General features: G+C 41.7%; 1 protein-coding gene across 6 annotated transcripts in view; it reads right to left on the bottom strand.

Annotated features, from left to right (window-relative positions):
• The window catches only part of WDR7 (WD repeat domain 7), a 174695-nt gene that overhangs the window by 35729 nt on the left and 116481 nt on the right, over nt 1–22485 (bottom strand). For 5 of the 6 annotated variants that reach the window (XM_067316401.1, XM_067316402.1, XM_067316403.1 and 2 more), the window contains exons 22-25: nt 11583–11700; nt 10728–10877; nt 9680–9762; nt 2044–2143 (exon numbers count right to left, since the gene is read on the bottom strand). In XM_067316401.1, coding sequence (XP_067172502.1) covers nt 2044–2143; nt 9680–9762; nt 10728–10877; nt 11583–11700 — 451 coding nt within the window. Of the gene's footprint in view, nt 1–2043; nt 2144–9679; nt 9763–10727; nt 10878–11582; nt 11701–22485 lie in introns of those variants that run through there. The other variant, XM_067316407.1, reaches the window with a different exon arrangement.

Here is a 22485-nt window from a genome sequence, read left to right as displayed (position 1 = left end):
ACCTGCCAAACCAAGGGCAAATCAAGCCAGAAGAAGACCTTCACTGAAGATTCACCCACAGACATACAGGTAGCTCCAAGCACACTTCACTGTCCTGTCTATCAGCACCTTGGGTCTGCTTAAACTGTTTTAAACCACCGGATTGTGTAAAACGTTTTACGGAACCACGTGGAATTCATACTATTAAGAAAGACATTCCAGAATTACCCCATATATTAATAAACACCTCTGCTTTCCTTGGAGCCATTTAATAGATGAATCTGAAGTTCAAAACGCAAGGATGCCAGTACAGCATGAATACAGTAGCTAAATGAAGAATGGGTTATGCAGCACTCTCCTTGTCCTCTAGAAATAGAGGGATATAAGGAAGGGTACAGCTGTGCTTTTTATTTTTTTTCTTTCTCCAGTAACATTAAGGATTAGCTACTAGCTTGAGATGCCAAGATTTCCCAGCCTTATCTGGGTTTGCGCTCTCGGCTTTCAGTGAGATGATGCACACGTAAAGGCGTCGTGGGCACTGCCTCTTGATGGCCACAGAGAGACGTTCAGCAGCTGCCTGCCTTATCACGCGGCTGCTGAATGCTTGGAAAGAAGTGATGCAGACTAGCAGGGACATGCATCTGGAAAGAGGAAGAGGAATAGCTGGGCGCAGCATGGTGCTGATCTCTGCTAGGGCCTGATGGCTGGACCTCAGGACAGCAGTAGACGACATGAAACGATAGGAACTCTGAGGAATGCGATACAGTAGGAGTTGAAAATAACACAGCTTACTGTAATGGAATATATTCGGTAATTAAAATTAGGCCCGTCGTCCAAATGTAACCAAAGCATCAGAAATCCGCACCATCAGAACACAAGTAATTTTCTTAATTTTCAGTTATCTCCAAATAATCATGTCAAAAATGCTCACTGACACCTGACATATCAATACGTACCACTTCTTGTGGATTGATTTAATAATTAAATTAAAAAAACACAATCCTGATGACTTAATCTGAAACAAGATGGAACCGACTACTGATACTACTTGCTAGCATTAGATAGCTATTTGTAAAATAAATTTGGCCATCTCGGCTTGCACAGGACACCTGTCTAAACAAAAAATACCAAAGCATACAACCTTTGCAGCTACTACACGTGGGAAATAAAAACCAAAAGTCAGCAGCAGAAAATGAACCGCCCGTGTAGACCCAAGCCTGGGGTTCTGCCAGCAAGGGACTGAGCGACACTGTGGATTTGGCTGCAAGGGATCTGCGCCACCTTACCTATAACCTGCATTTTGCAGGGCCTACGCAGAGCAGATTTTAGTCTAAGGTTAGAAACAAAAAAACATTACATTTGCACAAAAAAACAGAAAGAACTAATAAAGCAGATTCAAAATGTATATACTTTATCTAAGTTTTATATAAAAAGCTACTGAAATTCACTGAGAGGTAACAGTTGGTCACATATTACAAGGAATAAGAAAGAATATTACCAATGAATTTTTCTGAAAAGATGATGGAAGATAAATGCTTTGTTATTTAAACATTTTTATTTCCAAGCAAATCCAAGTAAAGGAATTATTTCAATGTTATCCTTAAGTATATCCAGTTCTAGGCCAGTGGTAACCAGTAAGAAAAAACATACCTTATTTAATATCAGAAGAGTGAAAATACCTCAAACATAAGCATCATGTTGCTTCATAGAGAGGAGTTTTAGGAAAAAAAAATAACCAGGGGGTTTTCTTCATGCTTAATACAGCAGATAAATCTACTTCCACAAAACCTTTTTTTTTAAATTGGATTTTTTATTTATTTCAGGGCAGAAGTATCACCTAACTTTAGGCTTTTATTATTAACCCGTCTGTGGCACCCATTCAGTTCCAGTGAATGAAGACAGTAGGGCTCTATATACTTTGAGTCCTTCATTAAACTATTGATCCCCTTAGCATTATCCATAATGTTCCAGCAGCTCAGCATGTCAACCGATGCAGCGCTGGCTGCTCTTTCCTTTCAATAACTTGCACACTTTATGGGGAGGAAGTCACAATGATTTATTTACCTGACATTTCCCAGTCCGGATGTCGTAGAGGGCCACTGAACCATGGCGAGCTCCAACCGCTATTCTGTGACTCCGCTCATAATAGCTGACCATGTAGAACCTGAATTGAACATTATAACAAGTAACAGGTGAGATCTGACCTGCCTGCATGATGTTAAAATTAATTTGCAATGCCACTGGGTAATTAACATTAGTGCTAGAACAGAGATTTGATGCAAAAATCCATCAGCTGCCAGTTTTCATTCTTGGCATTTAGCAAGCAAAGCCAACTGATATTTGATAAATTATTGCAGAACCACATAAAATATTTTTATCATAGAGAGTGAAATACTTCTGCTGAGTTTGGTAATAACCTAAATAATAATTATAAGTTCTCTGAATGTCCATGTGTATATGTTGCTTATAGCTCAACACCATGACAGTGCTGGATGTCAAATGATTAAATAAGACAATCTTAATGCCCTGAAAAATTTCAAAGTATTTTTCCTTGAAAATCAAATAATACAGAATGAAAGAAAGGGCAGAGAAAAATATGCAAACTCATAAACTTTTGTTTGGTTTTAAAGAAAGGACAAGTTATCAAACTATTGCTAATCCCGTAACATTCTTACGGGTGAAGAAGAAATGAGAAGTATGTGATATCCCTTAGAGTTCAGTGTGAGTATATGGCATTAATTTGAATTCAGGCAATTTCAAAATTCAAGGGGTTTTTACACCTTGAAACACAGGAGAGTTTTAAAATCCTTATTTCCCATTCATGTATTTGGGAATATTAGTGTGCCTTTTTTCTAAATGGGAGAGCAGACCTTTGAAAAGTGCCTACTATATTTCTGGTAAATTTTAATTTTACTGTTAAATTTTACAGTAGCAAATTCTGTCAGAGATTGTTAGAATCAGTCTGTAAAAATACATTGCTGACCATATTTATGACTTAAACCAACAGTACTAGCAGTATCTTACCATGATCTATTGCCTTTTTTTCTTAAAGGGCTCCCAGAGTGCTATAAAACCTGCTCTCACACAGGTACGCTGTTTCTCCTGCACTTGTTTCTACAGTGCAGGGCGGCAGTCGGGCAGAAAAGAAAGCATGAAACACGGCTTAAAAAAAAAAAAAAAAAAAAAAAAATTGCTAATTCTCACGCAGGAAAAGGGCGGGAGCAAGCGGCTCGAACGCACCCCTGCGTCCGGCTGCCCGGGCTCGCTCCCACATGCCGGGCAGAGCCCTCCGGCCCCCCGAGGGCAAGCAGGGCTGCGGGCAGCTCCCTACCACGCCGTTTCCCCGGGTACGGAAATACTCCCAGGCCTCAGGCTGTCTCCGTTGCTTCCTTTCCCAGCCAGCATCTGCCTCATCAGTCTGGTTTTCAGATGCCTCTGGTCAGCAGGAGCAACAAAACTTTTTTAAATTATTATTTGCCTTATTACTATTTAATAACAATGCTATCTGATTTCTTATTAAGAAGAAAAGGAGTGCTTGGAAACACTCAAAAAAGCCGCTGGGAAATAGGCAGGGAGCCGGAGAGGCAGGAGCCGGTCACAGGTGAGGAAAGGGATAATCCTGCAGGAAGCAGGCACCCACGGGCTCTACGGCACGTCAGGGATGGGCAATAACGCAGTAATGAGGGTACCGCAACGAGAGAGCATTCACATTTTGCACCAGTTCATGTCAAACTGTCACCACCTACATTATTAAAGCAGCATCTCAGGTGAACAGGACGGAGGCTATCTGTAAAGCTATTTTATACAACCAGCAAACTCGGGATTTATATTTAATCTTACAGAAAAATACACGCTACCTGATCATTTTAAGTGAAACGGAATACAACACAAAGTTTTTATATAAAATGTTTTATATCCCCATTAGTTCTATTACACTACTGAACGGACACAGTCCACTTGTCTCCTCCAATAGACTCAGAAAGAGAATATCACAGACTGCTCTGTGTAAGCATGCAGCACTTCTCCCCTTACTGCATTTAAATGCCCATTTAGACAGAGAGCTGAGTCAGTATTTTTCCTCAAAAAGAAAAATCCATCAGTCTACATAACAAAGCAGGGTTTGGAAAAAAAGGCTTCATGGAAATAGACATTTCTGAGTTTGATTTTCTCAGAAATATTCCTTAGTCTGACACTCAATTGTCAACTCTTTAGTCTCAATCTTTATCCTTCAGTTAGCTTAGCACTGTGACAACCACCTATGCGTTTAAATATTTTAATCCTTTGCATCACTTTCTAAGCCTCTATAGGGTAGAATTTAATAGAGAATGATATGCCAATATATATTTAGACTATACTACCAATTCTTTTTGGCAAGTCTAGCTGATGCATTCATACCCTAGCTGGCACCTTAATGGAACCTGTGCTCTGAGTGCGGATCTATCATTGCTTTTAAAAGAAACTTTAGTCAGCCGAAAGACAACTTAATTTTTTGAGGAATTCTGGTGGAACCAAATTAACGATGCTGATACTGCTGATACAAGATAATGCTCCAAATTAAAAAATGAGCTGTAACCTGGACATACGCTTCCCTCCCAACTTTTGAAAATGAAAACTGTGTATGTTAAGATGAAGGGCAACGTGGCCCAGCCTTCCCTTCTGATCCTTGTGCCTGCAGCAAGCTCTTCCAGCCCTAGCTCCACCTCACCTGCAGCATGAGTCACAGCTCAAAGGTGGACGGCAGGGACCTGCTTCGACGCTTGCAAGCGATGTTAAAGCAGATGGTCGTGGAATAGGCTAAGCGCCTGGAAATCACGCTGCAGCAGGGGCATTTAGCATAAACCAATGGTGTTAATGACTGACTACAAAAATGATCTTTCTTCTTCCACCAAGCATTTTGCAAGCAGGGAAATAGGAAACTGGAAATAGGAAACAGGAAATAGTTGGAAGTAGGAGTGTTGAGGCTGGGCTCGGACAGTCTGTGTTTATTCACGCAATCGTGGGCTAGCAACAGCCTGACTTGCTAGCAAAGATACCATCGGTTCAGCTTGTCACAGCCACGTTAACTTAAAACTTGACAAAAATAACTTATAATGTACAGCTGAAGTTCTCTTGCTTTGACACTATTGACAGAACTAGTTGATGAAAGAAGTAAGATCGTTGCTGCTTCTACTGCAGCATGTGAGAAAAGCGACTGCGGAAAGTGGAAGAAAAGCCAAGCAGTCATTTTCACAACAAAAACGTTCCATGAATCTCTGTCAAAGATATTTATGCATTAATTACAAAACAGCAGAAAAGAAGATTTGACACCCACAAAGATGCCCAGGTCACCTTCAACACAGCAACAGGAAAGCAAACAAAAACCAAAGCCCCCAGCAAAGCCAAACTTCCCTGTTTCAAGAGACTTTGTAAGAACGACTGCAGCCGCTCGACAAAATGCAGGTGGCAACTCTGAGGTTGGAGCCCTGCCTTGACAGCGCCGGGACGCTCGTCAGGGACACTGTGGGGACGGCAAGTTTGCACGGCAGATGCACGAAGAGTTCGGCATTAAGGACTCAACCGAGTCCTCAAAAGCAAACCCAGAGAAAAACCTGACTCTCTTCCCAAACATCAAGAGGGAGGCGGGGGCAAGCAATGAAACGGAGACCTCACTAGTGGCATGCTGTGTCCGTGCTCAGCTGCAACAGCGACGATATCTGGTTTGATGGATGTAAGTGAATCTTTGGGTTCGTTTCTTCAAAATTTTATGCAGTTTTGTACTTTTAACGTCTAATGTCTTTTTTTTTTTGTGTAGAACATCACAGAGTTATCAGAGTTTATTTTCGGGGTCAGGACTTTTAAACGCTGTGAGCCATCTATGAGGTACGGTTTATAGAGGTAATATTCTTTTGGCCTTCTAAAATTACAAGTGTCATGAGTTCATCATCAAGTTTCATTAAATTCATCAGATTTTAGCACTTTGTTGTAATTAAAGACTTCTGTTTGGATTCATAAAGAGGAGAAACAGTGCAAAAAAGGCAAGTTAAATGTTCACTAAAAACAATTTGTTTCATATCATGACACCGTTATTAAATCTTAGTTTAGAACTTCAGTATCCTGCAATTAGTCAGAGGGGTCTGGACTGCGTTTTAGCTGTTCTTCAGTCATATTTCACATTGTGTTCTTTTTTCCTTCCCTCCTGGGGCATCAGGCTTTTCAGGCTTTCTTTGAGCATTACCATAATAGCACCTCAAACCGTTAGACTGTAACTTCCTGAATTTTAGTCTCCAAAACCCTGGCAATAATCCCAGTACACAGTGTTGATGTACAAGCTCGCTTTGTCTAACCCTTGAAGTTCTAACGCTTCCTGCAAGACTGCTCCCTAGTAAAAAGCAAGGCAAAATAGTTGCTATTTTAAACTTAATGCAGCTTCTTGTGTGAGAATATACAGAAGGCTTTAAATCAACAGTATATACTAAATACATCACATGACCAAGCAGATTCCATCAGGGACCACTCAGATGTATGTAACTGCTGAATCTGGAAAATGTTCAAGTCAAACGGAATTATGCTGCCCTCAATATTATTCTTCAAAAATTTTTTTTAAACATCAAAAATATTTCATATTCATTGGATTCACTCAGTACTTTATTTTGTTTTGATAAGAAATGAGTTTGCATAGAACATGCCAAAAGATAATAAAATCGCTTATAAAAAGTAACACTTATGGGAAAAGCAAATATACGCCCTAATCATATGCTATAAAATATGTTGCATAGTGATGGATTTACCTCATCACCACCAGATGGGACTGAGTCACGTTCACAGCAATTAACAGCATGACTGCCACGTTTGTACAACAGTAAAAAAGATGAAAAAATTGGAGGAAAGATAATCTGGTGCTTTAACCCAGCACACTGCTCACGGCCCTAGGTTTTACTGTTCTCCTAAAATTAGAACATCACTTCAAAAGAGTCAGCATATGCACCAAACAAATGTATGGCTTTATAGCTATCAATATGCTATTTCCATAATCTTGTATGAGCAAGAAGAGCTTGCACACCTAGTAGAAGTATTTAGACGGCTGAACAATTTAATCACAACATCTGTCCATATAATACAGTACAGCAGAAAGAGCATTAGGATGTTAAAGAATTACTAATAGGATTATGTCAAAGTATTTCCACTTGGAATCCCTCCAGAGATTCAACGATTTGCTAAAATCTTATGAAAATTTCCATTGGGCTGAATGATCAGATCAGTGGGGTGCTGTATCATTTTTACAATGGCTATAACTATGTATAATAGGAAATATTGCTAGTAATTTAACAAAATTTTAAGACAACGTATCGCTATAAAGGTAAAACTGAAATAGGGAGATTTTTTGCATTAATTCCCACTTGCCCTTGCACTTATATTTTAAGTTAAGCCTTTTAAAGTATCAGGAAGAAGGAAGATTACCTCTATCAGTATCTTATCTGTCAACAGGATAATAGTTCTTTTCTTGAAACTATTCTATTTTAATAGCTTATTAAGTTAAAATGTAACACTCGACAGATGAATATTTTAATTTATTGGTTGTACCAGCTTAATAGTATAACCGGGATATTTATAATAGTCTAAAGATACTGTAAATGTTCACATTTTATAAATCACATTTTATTATTTAAAAGTACCATTTTAAGAACCAAGTAGAACTATTCCAAGACAGAAATGACTGATAATGCTCAACTCCATTTGAAGGTCAGGAGGAGTCAGCTACTGAACTACCGCTTGCATCTTCCAGTGTCCTCCAACCTGTCAAGCCACCAGCAAGGTGAACACAAACAGGAAAGCTACTACACTTTGCCTTCCCTTTGATTTTATGCAATTAATGCATATTATCTCCATAGATAATGTCCATAGACAATGTCCACAGAGCGACAATTTTCAACGCTTTCTAAACAAGTTACACACACAACAGACTGCGAGACAGCTTTAAAGCCACCAGCAGGGCTCTTTTGATTTTGGGAGGTTTAATTTCAGTTGAATCCCATGCATCCACTGTGATGTGTTTTTAAAAAACAATCGGATAATACCTTTTGTGTCCTACTTCCTGCCACATGAATTAGCAACCTGAGAAGGTCAGGCCTGTCGCGCACGAGCTGCTAGCTGAGGTCCAGCTTTTGTTCCCTGCGTCCCGGTTCTGTTCATCTTTCAAAGATGCCAGTGGGAGAGCAGTAAAACCTTTGCAAACATAAAGCTACCAAGGAGCTCGCCCAAGTCTTTAGAGCCCTGTTCAAAAATGCTGACGAAAAGAAGATGAAAAAGGCACTTTACAATGCAATTTCTAACCATCCGAGAGAACCAGGCAGATGGGCAGGTAGACGAAAGGATGTGGGCAATGAAGGGAAGAGGACAACCCTGCAGCATGGCAACGTGGGCCTTACTCATTAGATAGGCCAAAAAGCATGGAGCACAGCTTGCTTAGCTGGGGGACACCTGAAAAGCCATTGCAAAGCAGGAAAAGCAGGGCTCTGTTACGGGAAGGCATTTGGTACTTTGTATTTCTTGTTATCACCGTCTTACTGATCTTTCCTATGGGACGGCTGTATTACGGAGCTGTGTGAATAGCACAGGAGGCCTGCAGAGCATGGAAGGCCTTGAAAATCCGTATTCGGGAGATGAGAGCCTCCTCTTTGCGCCCTACAGCCATGCTTACATATGTGTAAAACTGCACATCTAAGCTGTTTTCTTACAGCTACGCCCTGTTGTCAGCTACTAGGTGGATTACAGCAGTTGGTTATTGCCATAGACAAAATAACACGTATTTTCAAAATTCTCCATTGGAGGAGGTTCAGGAGAGCAAAACAGAGTCAGGCTCAGTCTTCCTTCTGAATGCAACATAGGTCTGCTGTTTGGCGAGACTCTTGGTGTGAGAGCACACTTTGCTGCTGGACGGTGCTGCTGCCAGCAGATCATGCCCTGGAAGCAGGTGAACTAGGGCTTTGAAGAGCCCAGCACCCTCGGCACACCTGCAAATCTTATTCGGGCGCATATCTTAAACCTGCCGCTCATGGTTTAGTCTCACTATACTAACAATCAATCACAGCTTCAAAGAGTTTACACAACGCAGGACGCCTGTACTGCACTGGAAATACCCCACCACCACCAACTCCCCCAAAATCCCCTAAAGCAAACCCTTATTTTAGGCTGTTGGAGTCTGACCTGATTTTATTTTCTTTGCTTCCCAACCTCTACTATCGTGGCAACTAACTCATTCAAGCAGGTTGTGCATACTGGAATCTAGAAGCTAACTTGGTAAGTATATTATCATCATTGTTGCATCAGGAAAAAAAATAGATGTTTATAAATCCTTGGAAAGGCAGCTATGCAGTCAACCCGGCCAGCTTCTGTGGTTGCTCCAGTGGGGCAGCTGGGAAGTATGAAGGGGGAGCAGCACAGAGTTCTTCAAGAGATTGCACAACATTTTCCTATATTTGGACTTTTTACATACTAGAACTTCAAAGACCTGTTAAGGCTTTTCTTTTCTGATCCATATCTCTGTCAGATGTGACCAAGATTTAAAAACCTAAAAGTGCTTATATGTGCTCTAAAAACACTCTGCACATTTGATGTTTTAAGCAGCAAGTATCATGCAAAAGATTGCTTTACTCCATGGGTCACCAACAGGAAATATTTCTAATTTCTTTTTCTTCACAGTATTCTTGAAGGAAGAGTTTACCTGCAGATGGCTGGAAAGCATTCCTGAAGACCTTTTTTCTTAACTAAAGATCCTTCAAGGCAATACATGATGATGTCCATAACCTTGGAAACAAAAGTTAAAGTCATTTAACATAGCACAGTGTGTATTTCATAATACAAGTTCTGAACAGGTAAAAATAGAGAATTTCTGTGTCTGAATGCATCTTTGATATCTAAGTTTAAAATATGATTGGGATAAAACAAAAACCTGTCTTGCATGTAATGGAGTTTACAATAGCAGTGGTATTGGCGACTCAAGCAAACATTCAGAGTACCAGTAAATAGTTATAAAACAAAAAACTACTGGTAAACATTAGCTGTTGGAGCCCTGTAAGTAGCTCTATTGTGAAGAAGGCTTCTGAGCATCAATACCAATGATAAGAATCGATTATATCATCTGTGACATTCTTCAACAATATTCGTCAGCACCAACGAATACAATACCCCCAAATGCCTGTGTGATTCCTCAGTGCATTCAAGTATTGCTGCTATGAGAACACCCACACCTCCAGCAAATTCTCCTGCTCATTTTTTTTCCAGCAATGATGACCTATATAAAATTGATCTATCCTCTTCCTCTTTTTCACCTTCTTTTTATATGACCTACAGGAATAAGATTACTATTCTGTTCTTCTCTCACACACACTTCCCTGTTTAGCAGCTCCTTTTACTTGAGCCCCATGCCTGGAACTCTGTCTTTAACCATGCTGAAAAGTACCCATCCTTTCCTCTCTATTACTTTCTGAAAACATACTCTCTTACAAGTTCCTCCGGAGAAAGGAATTTCTCTAACAGCAAATAAAGGCAAAAAATAGAACAGGAGGCGAGTCAAGCATTATCCCTTGGTATCACTCTTTTGCTTCACCCCACCAAGTTCTTCTACAAATGTTTCCTTCTCATCTTTTAAGATTTCTGAGAAAAACAAAATGGCATTCCCTGTGGAAAGAAATCCTACAATTGCTTTCCAGGCCAATACATTATTCACTGCTGCATCAAACCCACAGACAGACGTGGCACACCAGTCTTACCTCCACAAGGAGGTCCACCACGTCGGTAGGCATCTTCTCAATCAGTATTTCGATGACTCTCAAGATCTCTCCTTTAGCCCGGGCAAGGGTGGTGGTGTGAATATTCTGCTGGGACTGCGTGTTGGCGGCCAGGGCCGTGTGCCTGTGCACCTACCAAAGAGCAAGAACGCGCGTTGAGAACTCGGACCCTCTGAACGCCCTTCAGCCACGCTCACCGGGGTGCTGTTTGCTAATTCCTAACACACTTACGGTGTCTAGTGAGAATGCTCCTGCAGGGTACTGCAGTCTCACCACATATTTCCTTTTTTTCCCACTTTTCTAGCAGTTTTATGTAAGAGAAACCAAAACACACGGGCAGTGACGATTTCTGTTTGCTCATCACCCACAAGTCTGATTGTGCTTTTGACCCAGCTAGTACAGCGAAATAACTAGTCCAACATCTAATGCTAATCAGATCAGGTCTGAGACGATGTTGGTAAAGAAAAGGCAGCCCAAAGTATTTCAGTTCAAATAGTAATTACTTAAAATTACATTTTGAAAACCATACTATTTACAAAGAATGAAACATCTTATGGCCAATCCAGAAGTATTAATTTGGATCATACATCGCAAAACATACATACATAGCATCACAAAACAAGTATTTTTTAAGTCATGGAGCGGGGGTGATTCGAAAGACCAGCGTTTGGGAATGCAAGGATTACACTCGTCTTCCTTCTTTTGGGGGCGGAAGGGAAGGGCGTCTGTTTTTTTTTAGCTCTGTCTGATAACTCCGGACTGCCAAAGCCCACAAGAAAACCTGGAAAACCGAGGGCGCTGCTGCTTCGCAGGCAGCCCGGGCAGTGCTCCCCTCACCTCCTTGGCGATGGTGGTGATGAAGGCGGGCGGGCGGGCCGTGGCGATGAGCGAGAGCGCGTGGCGCGCCGAGCGGGCAGAGTCGGCCGCGGGGCTCAGCGGCAGCCCCGTTGTGATGCTAAACAGGCGCCGGACAAAGGGGGGAAGAAAAGAGGCGTTAGAAATATAGAGCGCGGAGATTAGACACAGCTTATAATGTCAGCTCAAGGTCGCCGGGAGCACTCGCACAGCTCGAATACAATGGGCTCCCGACAACGAGCGGCGATTAGGAGTCAGGGTGTTCTAGCATCACGCACAAAATCGAATAATTAACCGTGAAGATTGGAAACGGTGTGTGCATCTGTCCAAAGTGTTAAAAAGGCCTTGTTAACAAATTATCTGTATGTGTTGAATACATATCACAAAACTGAGGGCAAGGCAAATAAAGAATGTCTTCCAAAGCGTTTGCTTTATTCTTTCACAAAATTTTAAAAGCAGGCTGAAAAATACGCTGTTCACAGTAACTCTACTTCATTTAGCTAAGCACTGGTTACAGGGGAGTAAAGCAAGAAGCTTCCTGAAGAACTAGAACCATTAAACCAGTTAGATTTTCTTTAATGCATGATAAGGATATTAAGGTGAAGACAGACAACCCCATACTTTATGCTTTCTACTTCCTGAAATTATTCAAATGCTCTTCATAATTTCTAACACTGCAACCCTCCAATTAACAGTAAGGGATTAATCTGCATCCAACTTTTCCATACACAGTGTTTTTATTTGCTGTGACAAGGTAAATGCAACAAACAATAAGTAATAGATAACTTCATTAACCCCCTTCCCCCTCAAAAATCTAGTATTTGGTAAATGACAGAATACATTTCCCTGACAAGATAGATTGGCTGTTTTTGTCTGAAAGTTTCCTTCTTTACAATGTGCTATTGTAATTATCACCGTTCCCTCTGTCCTAGCAGACTGCAGGTCTGTTAGGCTATTTGGACGTCATGCAGCAGCGCTACAAAAGCTTCCTGCCTGCGCATCCACAGGCCCCCACAACTTTCCCTCTGCACACGCCCAAAACGCAGCCACCCCTCTGGACTAGCAACCTCCTGCATGCGCTAACCCAAGCTCATACGGAGATGCGTCTTATCTGGAGGCGTCCACACCTCCACGGGAGGCAACGTTTCACCCGCAAAAGATAGCGGCGGCACAGGAGAAAAACGGTAGGAAAAGAGCTACGGGGAGAAGGGGGAAGAACACGCTCCACCGTGGAGATCAGGGCTCCTACAGGAGAGGGGAGAACAGCTGGGAACCAGTGTTCACCGAGACTAACCTTGAATGGTTAACCTAGCCTACAAAGAAAACTTTCTCCGACATGACTACCGTAGCAAGGAAAGAGAGGCCAGAAACCACTGTCCGTCAGCTCTAGAACATCTTAAAATTGAATGTAATATATAGCCTGGCAAATCCTGCTGTTACGGCCACACTTTCACCAAGAAGTAGCCCTAGAAATCACTTTTTTTTTTTTTTTTTAAATAAAGAAAACACAGCACAACAGCAGGTGGTTTCTTACGCTCACTGCCTGGCTCCCGGCATCAACCAGCCTCCTGAGGACGCAGCAGCTCCCGCAGGTCCCGCCGTGCGCGGGAACGCACGGAGACCTCTCCTCCCCGCAGCCTCTCTGCACAGAGCACCCGCCCCGATGGGCTATTGCTTATTTGGGGACGGGATGAGGATTTAGGCGTTCAGGGCTCACGCTGCCCTTCAGCTGAGCAGCACCAAGCCTTCCTGCTCTGGGTTTAGCCAAAAGCCCCTCAACAAGAAAACCGGCACGGTATTGCAGCAGGAATCTCTGGCCCCCAGCAAGGCCCGACCTAAACAGAAAACCGCAAGCCCCGAGTCTGGGGAGGAAACTGCAGAACATGCACCAGCGCAGTGGAGAAGCCACAGAGGGTCAGTTACTTTTCTTGGAGATTAAGTAATGAAAAAAAAGTATTAACTTGTAAAGAACACATTCAGGTTTACTGTTTTTCTGGGAAAACAAAGTAGTTTTCTGCATACTGCTAAGCTCAGCGATCAGCAATCGCTGTTTTTGAAGATCAGAGATGAAGCCAGAATTCTCCTGTGTTGCAGACTTGGAAGACTGCTTTTCCAGAACATACATACATATATATATGTATATATACACACATATATATGTATATACACACACATACACATATATATATGAGCAGCACTAATTGGCTAAGCAAAAAGGCATCGAGGTTTAAAGGAATTTCTACACCTCAGCTGTTTATATTACAAGCATATGTGAATGCTAAGCGTGAATAAAATTGAAGCTTTTTGTTAAAGTAACTGTGTCATTTAAGTGCATGTTAACAATGCAAGATAGTTTTTATTACATGAAAAAAAGATAAAATCTACAGCCTTCTCTGCTATCAATGTGATTTTAGATGGTTTAATACCTTAACAGACGGACATGAGATAAAAATACATTCAATAAAACCTGCACCAGTCCAGTGCAATAACCTTATCAAGGATCTGCAATTTTGGAAAAACACTGCGTATTTCTGAGCGCGGGATGGCCCAGTTACGCAGGTCACGGCTCATTACAGAGCTCAGCACCGTTACCGGGAAGGCACACGAAGCTAGTGGCGGGCGGGTGCAGCCGGGGACCACGAGCAGGTGCCCCCTCCGCAGCGGCAGCCTCCGCTCCCCCGTGCAGCCTTGCTGCTCGCAGCGGCGCTGCTCGGCCCCCCAATACAACACCACCTTTGCATCCCGCTGCGTTACAAACCCCAGGGGCAGTCCACACCTACAGGACTCAAAATCGCAGGGAAAAAGCATCAGCACGTTTGTTCAGTCCTCAGAAATATTTAAGTCAGTCTGTCTATTCGCTTTGCTAATGTTCGAGATCGTCTCATCTTTTGGGCCAAAACAGAAAAATGTTTTGCCTTCAGCAGCAGATTATCCCAGACTTCAGATCAATGTTATTTGCAAGTGGGACTGGAGGAAATCTACATTTTCAGAGGCAGGATAGAAAGTATGAAAGTTTTTTTCAACACTTTAACCAGAGAACACGTCAGAAAACGTGGGTAAGAGAAAATCAGCGACATGCCATTTCCTCGAGCGCGCTGCGGTTGTCCTTTCTGGCCCTGTCTGCAGGGTTTGCTTCTCCCCACTGCTATTCTACTGATTTGGGGGAGAGAAAGAGTAAAATAAGTTTAAAAACCCAAATATCTTATTGCATTCCATATTCAACCTCTGATTTTATGTTCTGAAAGCCTACAAACAAAACACTTTGCTGCAAAGAACTTCACCGTGGTTAAAATGTTCACTGCCAAATTAACTATTTGTCTGGAGCAACTGCAAGACGAGGCAGGCGTTAGCATTTTATAGCCTGGCTTCACAAAAACACAAAGCAGAGTCTACCATCGTTTTCCTTCCCTTTCCTCACCACCATTACCTGCATTAAAAACACAGATTTTGGAAACCAATAAAGTCTCTGCAACAGTATTATAAAGATGTTTCCTTAACTTTTTACTTGTAAAAGCATATTTGTAGGCAACTTAAAAAAATTATGTAAGAATTATACAGATAAGAACTATGAGACGCAGGACGAGGAACACGATGCCACGAAGTTCGACTCCATTGAGAGCAGCGCAGCCCTCCAAGCCGACGCCACGCTTTTGCGTGCCAGAGGGCTGTGCGTTTCCGCCGGCAGTACTTTCCCTCATGCAATGCTTGCTAAAGCGTTGTGTTTTCCCCCAAAGCAACAGGCTTTTTGCTAACTCATTAGCATCGCTCCGCAGTGGGAGCGCGCGGCTGGGGATTAACCCCCGCGGCGCGGGGCCAGCTGGCCGGCACGTCCCCTTCCAGGGCAGTTGCCCCCGGACCGCAGAACGAAACACAAGCAGGTGCAACGCCAGCGTGCAGGTTACCTACCGCAGGTTATTTGTGCTTTTCCCACACGGCTTTTAGCCAATTTCTCGCAGCTTGGTTCTCGCTGGCTGCGTCATTCAGGAAATCTGGCCTGAAGCTGCCCTTTCCGCGTTGTGAGCCTAAGCGCCAGCGCCGCTTCGGCCCCTGGGGCCTTTGGCGGGGAAGCCAGAGCCCCAAGGCATCTAAAACCGGTACTAAATGACTGCGCTGAAGCACCTAAACCCAACACCTTTACCACCGGTTAAAGCTTGCAGAGTGTTAGGTTCTTGCAATAGCTGGGAAACAAGGGGGCCCGCGCCAGCTGACCCGCTCCGGGCTCTCGGCTCCCCTCCGCCGAGCCCCGGCGATCGCCCAAACGCCACCTGCTCTTCACTGAGCGCAGCGGCGGCGGGAGGAGGCATCATCTCCATTTTGCGGACAGGAGATTTGAGATGAAATAATTAGGTAACTTTGCCACGGCTGCAGAGACGGGCTGCACCTGAGCCGAATCACAGCGCGACAGTGGTAATTTTGCATGAGGCTGAGACAATGCATCTGTTGTACAGAAGCAGGTTATTAAAATCATATATTTAAGGGAGAAAAAAAAAAAGAGAAAAAGTTTCATTTTAGTAGCGATCTATGATAAAAATACGGCCGTATCGCAAGGAGCATGTTTCTGGAAGGGCATTATACGAAGCTCCATGCTAGCCGAGCCGTTTTCAACCCTTTTCGTCTCCGAGGACTCCGAGCAGTCTCCAGCTGTAGCGCAGCTCTTGCACAGACAATTTCAGCTAACTAGCAATAGCCGGACCGAATTATATTCTGGACGCTCCCCGGACCAAGCCCATGGAGCAGTGAGGTGTCTAAGCCTCAAATGAAAACCAGCTAATCGGACACCTGGATCGGGGCAGAAAAGAGTACATCAGGAAAAGGAAAATTTCTGGAGGCAGAAAGTCATTATCCTGCACAAATCTGACACAACCTTGATACATGGCCTTGGCAAAAATCACCAGTCTTTACCGCCGCCTACGAAGCCAGGATGATGACAGTTACCTTTGCAAAATATTGAATAATAGTTACTACATATCACATTTTTGCTCTTTGAACCAGAGGCCACAGAAAATTCTCCGTAACAGACACCTAACCCAACCGTGTCCTACTTCAGACTCCTATTTTCGTTCCGTGTTGCCCACGAGCCACCCTTCCTTTTCCTGAAGACCAGGAGCGCAGCTCCTGCGCTCGTCCGCATAAATGCCCCAAACCCGGTTTAATAAGAACACGATTCCTCCCACTGATGCGAATTCTGTTCTCTGCCTCAAGAAGGGATTTCTGGGATCTTTTTACGTGACAATATCAACACCAGAAATATAATCTTCATCCCCATTTTTTCAGTTAAGAAATGGCATTGCTTTTGCTTTGATTCCATTAATATGGAATTTGAGGAACCCACAGCCCTGTTTTTTCTTTTAACATAATCAGTGCTGTTCTCGTAGCATTATTTTTTAGAGGAGTTTTTCTGACACGCTGCAATAGCACAAATCCTCAGGAAATCACAGTAATCGAGCAGCACTGCTGGGACGTAACAAAAGCTCCTTTTGGTTAGAGCATCTTAACCTGGCGGTTGCAACCTCCAGGAGCGCGACCAGCATGTGTCTGTGCAACTGTGAGCACTACGGACTGATTTAAATAACAAATCAATCACAGAAGCGGAAAATCTGCATTTAAATACTCTGTTTAATTGAGTTTTACATTTGTACTTTTTATCTGATTTCTTAAAGAAAAGCTGATTCTTATTAGTAGGTACAGTTTGAAGCTCTCTGTTAGCTTTTTGTTTTTGTGTTTATATACCTTATTTAAGTAATTTTATTCATAACAGTTCATCTGAAAAAATGTTAATATATTGGGACACCATTTTCAAGATTTATCCCGTTTTAGTCTTTCATTACTTTGCATTTAGATAGAAATTGATACTCTTAAAATGTACAAAAATATTTAAGATTCTTAAGTAATTGTGTGGAATTGACTGAAAGACACATAGCCAAAAGGTTATTTTAAAACATATTGTGATAATTTGAGTTGCTAACAATAAATATTATGCCTACTTGAATTTATCCAAATATCACGCCCTTCAAGAATCAATAGACTTCATGCTCATATTGTATTAAAAAAAAAAACACCTCCCCACAAGATAATCACAGAAAAGTCCATTTCCTGACATTGAAATTCCCTGCAGAATTTCAGAATTGAGGTTTTTTTTTCCCCAAAGAAGCTGTTGAATTGAACGGCTCGAGCAGTGCTGTGCTGCTCTGCCTGCACTCTTTCCCAACCAAGAAACGCAGTCACTCTCACCAGTAACTTCAGTAATTCGACCTTCTTGGAATTGTTGGAAACTGATACACTATTTGAACAATGTTTTCAAGGAAATATAGAGTATTTTAGCAGATAGCTGTTTATATGCTTAGGACTTATGCTTTATATGCCTATCACAATTTCAGAGTAATTTTAATTTATTTGTTGAAAAATGAGGTGGATGTGTTTAAAAAGCTGATTCTTAAAGAAGAAAGAGCTGTGCGGACGACGCAGCACCAAGCGGCTCACTTTGGCGAGGACCCGAAGAAGGCGGCAGCGTTTCCAGCAGCCGGAAGGAGCATGGGCTCCGGCCGCTCGAATCGCCGCAGAGCCGGCGGGGGAGGAGGGCACGGGCAAAGTGGAAGGCTTCAGCTCTTGCTGCTTGGGATGGGGCACAGAGCTCCGACCAGCGGCGAGGGGGGAGAACATTTCCCACCACAGGGACAAGCAACAGAGCTTCGGAGCGTGAAGCCACAGAGAAAAAGATAATGAAGTTTTAACAGGAAGAAACACTAAGGACAAAAAAAAAAAAAAAAAAAAAGGTTTTCGGTGTTTTCCCATAGAAACATGAAAGCTTCTTGAAAGCACAAACATTTTGCATCTTCATTTCAGAAGGCTGATGAAAGACTTTACACACAGACACCCAGAAGACCGACCTTGTTTCCAGCCATTAGGCTCCTCGGCACACCATTCTTCTGCATCTGAGAACCCGGCTTTCCAAACTACTCGCAGCAATTACTGTCTGCTGTATTTTAATACAAATACTCACGCTTAATCTAAATTTGGGATCAACAGGAAAAGGAATACTGAGAAAGAGGAATGGAGAGAATTTAAGGTGATATCTAAGAAGAGGAGGAAGATGGAAAAGGTTTCGATGGTGGTGAACAGAAAATCTAGGAATCTGTTCTCTAAATTTCTCGACGCTCATAAGCTAACGCCAGATGAAAACTTCAACTCTATAGGACTAAAAATGTGTAATTTCAGCATAAAAGATAATGAGCTTCTTTAATTTTATTTAGCAAAGACATATTAAACAAGCCGTGATCATCGCCCAGGTAGAGAAAACCTCGGGAAAGCAATGCGAGATGGAGATCATAGAGGGCTGGTTTTACAGCAGAGCTGCTGCAGCGCTCGGAGACACGGCCCAAGTCGCCTCCTCGGGACAGCGGTTATTCCGCAAAGCGGCCCCCCAGCCTTGTGTCCCCCCTGCGCTTCCCAGCGCCGCTTCGATGCTCTGAGGCAAGGGGAAGGGGAAGAGGGGAGGACCGGTGCATTTTCTTACCGAACAGAAGCCTCAGAAGCAAGGCACCTTAAAATAAATAAATAAATAAATAAATAAAATAATAATAATAGTTTACCTGGGCAGGATTGAAGCAATGGCCAAATAAAACGGAGAGGAGTTCACATTCGGAACGGCATCGCCTTGGGCATCCCGCTCCGCAGGCCACCGGGAGCCGCCGCGGCTCTGCATGCCCACCCCGCCGCCTAAAGCAGCTCCGAGGCCGAGCCGCGCTCCGTTGCGGCACACGGTATAACCTGCCCAGCCACCTCCGGGACCACGTGCCCAGGGCACGCTTCTCCTTCTAAAAAAAAATCTCAGCTTTAGCTCCCGTTAAGGCTACAGTCTATGGCTCTTCCGCTGGATTTGCAAACTGTGGAAGCCCCCACCACGTCTCCTGCACTTTCATAGACAGAACCTATACGAATGTAGAAGTATAGGAAAGTTTTCCCTCAAACACACACAGTCAAACCTAAAGAGATACAACCTAACTATTTTAGTGCACAGATAAATATACAGACAAATTAGAATTCAGTTGTTAATTTTGATGCATTATATCGTAATCTACATCAAGCTGCAGCTTGTAACTCAAAGAGCAAAAATTACAGGCAACACTGATCCCTACGGTCACCCATGCCAAAAAAATCAAAGCCTAATTAATGCTAGAAAAATACTCCTAATCCTCACGAGCGAGCAGCTCCACGCAGCCTGGCTGCCTCGCGCCGTGTAACCTGCGGGGGCCGGGCTGAACTGGGGGAGCGCAGCAGTTACAGATACCAAGCTTTGGATTTCAGCTCAGATATTTACTTAATTCAGAGGGGGGGGGAAAGGGAAAATACTGCTTTTTTTGGTCAATAAATGGGATTTTTTTTTTTTTAAAGGCACAAGCTCGACACAAAGCACACGCCACTGCTCTGCTCCACTCCGCCGTGGTCTGTCGGCAGCCACTACTGTACCTGTCACGGACGTAACAGGCCATTTTCAATCTAAATCTTGTTATGGATTAATAAGCAAACACTTTCTCGCTTATTATGCAATTTATCATGATGGAAATTGCACGGGGCTCCTCAAGGCTATATGCTGATACATTCATTTATTCCACGCGCTGGGCACAGAGCGCCATACTAATCTTTATGACAGCTGAGGATGTAACAGCAAGATGAAAATTACCTTCTGCAGAACTGTATTCACTTGGTTTATGTAAGTCTACATTTAAATATGCTAGAACTTATTAGACTCTATGGGAAGGTAAAATATTTTGTCTTCTTTTGTCAAACTAAAAAAAAAAAAAAGATGGACGGTCAGCCAAACAACAGCATTCATCCAATTTGTACGTATTTCTCCTTTAACTCCCAACACAACAATCATTCATTCTTCAAAATTTTGAGGAAATTACATACGCTATAAAAAATTGGTAATGTCTACCTTTATACAATGTAAAAGAAAGTTATAAATCTCAACACTTCTACAGATTGATGATAAGATGCATACACGAGAATAAGGCAAACCCCGTCAGTCCCTTATTGTATGCATCATTTATAACGTGTGTGCGCTTACTAGCAAACATTTATAAATATATTCATAAGATAGCACTGTAGAACTGTAAGCTCTGAAAGGAAAAAAATGAATTCTTAGGTTAAATGATATGGGTTTCCAAAAGTACTCCTGGTGCTAAATGTTATTTCTACAAAAGAATTTCTTGACAAAAATAAAAAAGTATCTAAAAATACGAATACATAGTTTAAACAACTGAGAATAATATTTATAATTAAAAATATTTCTAATTATCAGGCTGTTCTACAGTTTCATATCGTGTCATATAAAAGAACAACCTTTACTGTAAATTTAGCAAATAACAGGCTTAGAATAAAATGAAAAACTGGTAATTCTTTAAGGATATAAATTCCCTCAGTTTTTTTTAGTATCCAAACTTATATTACTATATTAGTACTATAAACAAGAACATATATAAGCTAACCAAATCCCCTCCTTATTCTAACCACACGATTATATATGCATACGACTATTCACTTGATTACTGACCTACTGCAGTTTAAAGTACTACGGACATTTACCTCTTCAGTAATGTAAAACACTCTTCTCCCACATGCTTCAGGATGTATCCAGAAACTTTGAGAGACATTAGCAATTCCACAAAACAAAATATTACTTGCTGAAAAGAAAACCTCTCTTTTATGAAAAGAAATACAGTAAAAATAATACCTAAATAATCAGCTATGACCTCTGCATTTTCAGCTGCGAGGTTTTTTTTTTCCAAAGCAAAAACCTTGCAAAGAAAATTTCAAAGACCAAGTATAAAGGCTTCCTTTCGGAATGAAATTATTTCCTCACTAATGAGTAGTTTACCAATTAACACTTAATATTCTAATTAGTGACATTCCTTATGTAGAAAACGCTATATAAAATAAAAATTAAACCTGAAACGTTTAAAATACTAATGAACATTCACACAGTGCTTGGAACGCCAAACGGAAAGCACTGTATTGGTGCAAATCAGGAAAGCTCTACCGAAATACACAGCGTGATCGCCGTTCACACGCGCTAAAGATTTTGTTTCTGTTCTGCATGTAAACACAGCCCATAAGCACATGTTCCAAATTCAGAACTCTGAATGCAAAAACAGCCTACGAATTTAAGAATATTAACTTACTTAATGACAAAAAGGTTACCGAGGTTCTATCAGAAAAGAAAGCACTGTTTTCTACATTTTGTGATGAAAGTTATTGCTTAATAGATGTAAATATTTTTAGTAACAGTTATTTTCTAAGTGGATGTCTGCAACACTAATACTATAATATTAATCCATACTGACAAGCAAATAAGTACTAAATTTGTATTTGCCCAATTTATATTTGCTGAAGAAGAGCAACACATCATCTCCAGAAAGATTCCAGATGAGACAAGGAGAATAAGGCAATCCTCGTCCCACAACAGGAGCGGGATGTTTGGGGATTAATTTGTTCCTACGCAAGAACTGTGTACCTATCCCTGAAAATTTTATCTCGACAGCACTGTTGTACAGTTACTAATATTTGTCAAGGTTTTACATTAAAAGCAAAAAAAGTGTTGACTATATAAAGCATAGAATCATCATTTTATTTTATAGAAACAGGTCACTGTGGTTGCTTCTTATATTTACTACATTTTATTTAATACAAAGCACAACCTCTTCTTTTGCAAGTTTATCTTAAGTGGTTTGCATTACGTGATAAAAACTAAACAAAGAAAAAAGATAGGGGTAGATGGAACTTTCTTAAAATAAAATCTATTCAGATAGAGATTTAGAGTAAACTTGAGACAAGATGATCAATTTTACAACAAACAACAATAAAAACAAGGGCTATACTGCAGAAC

This window comes from Apteryx mantelli, chromosome Z (assembly GCF_036417845.1).
Source record: "Apteryx mantelli isolate bAptMan1 chromosome Z, bAptMan1.hap1, whole genome shotgun sequence".
Taxonomy (NCBI): Eukaryota; Metazoa; Chordata; class Aves; order Apterygiformes; family Apterygidae; genus Apteryx; species Apteryx mantelli.
The sequence above is the reverse complement of the archived record's forward strand: the minus strand, read 5'-3'. Positions and strand labels throughout refer to the sequence as shown.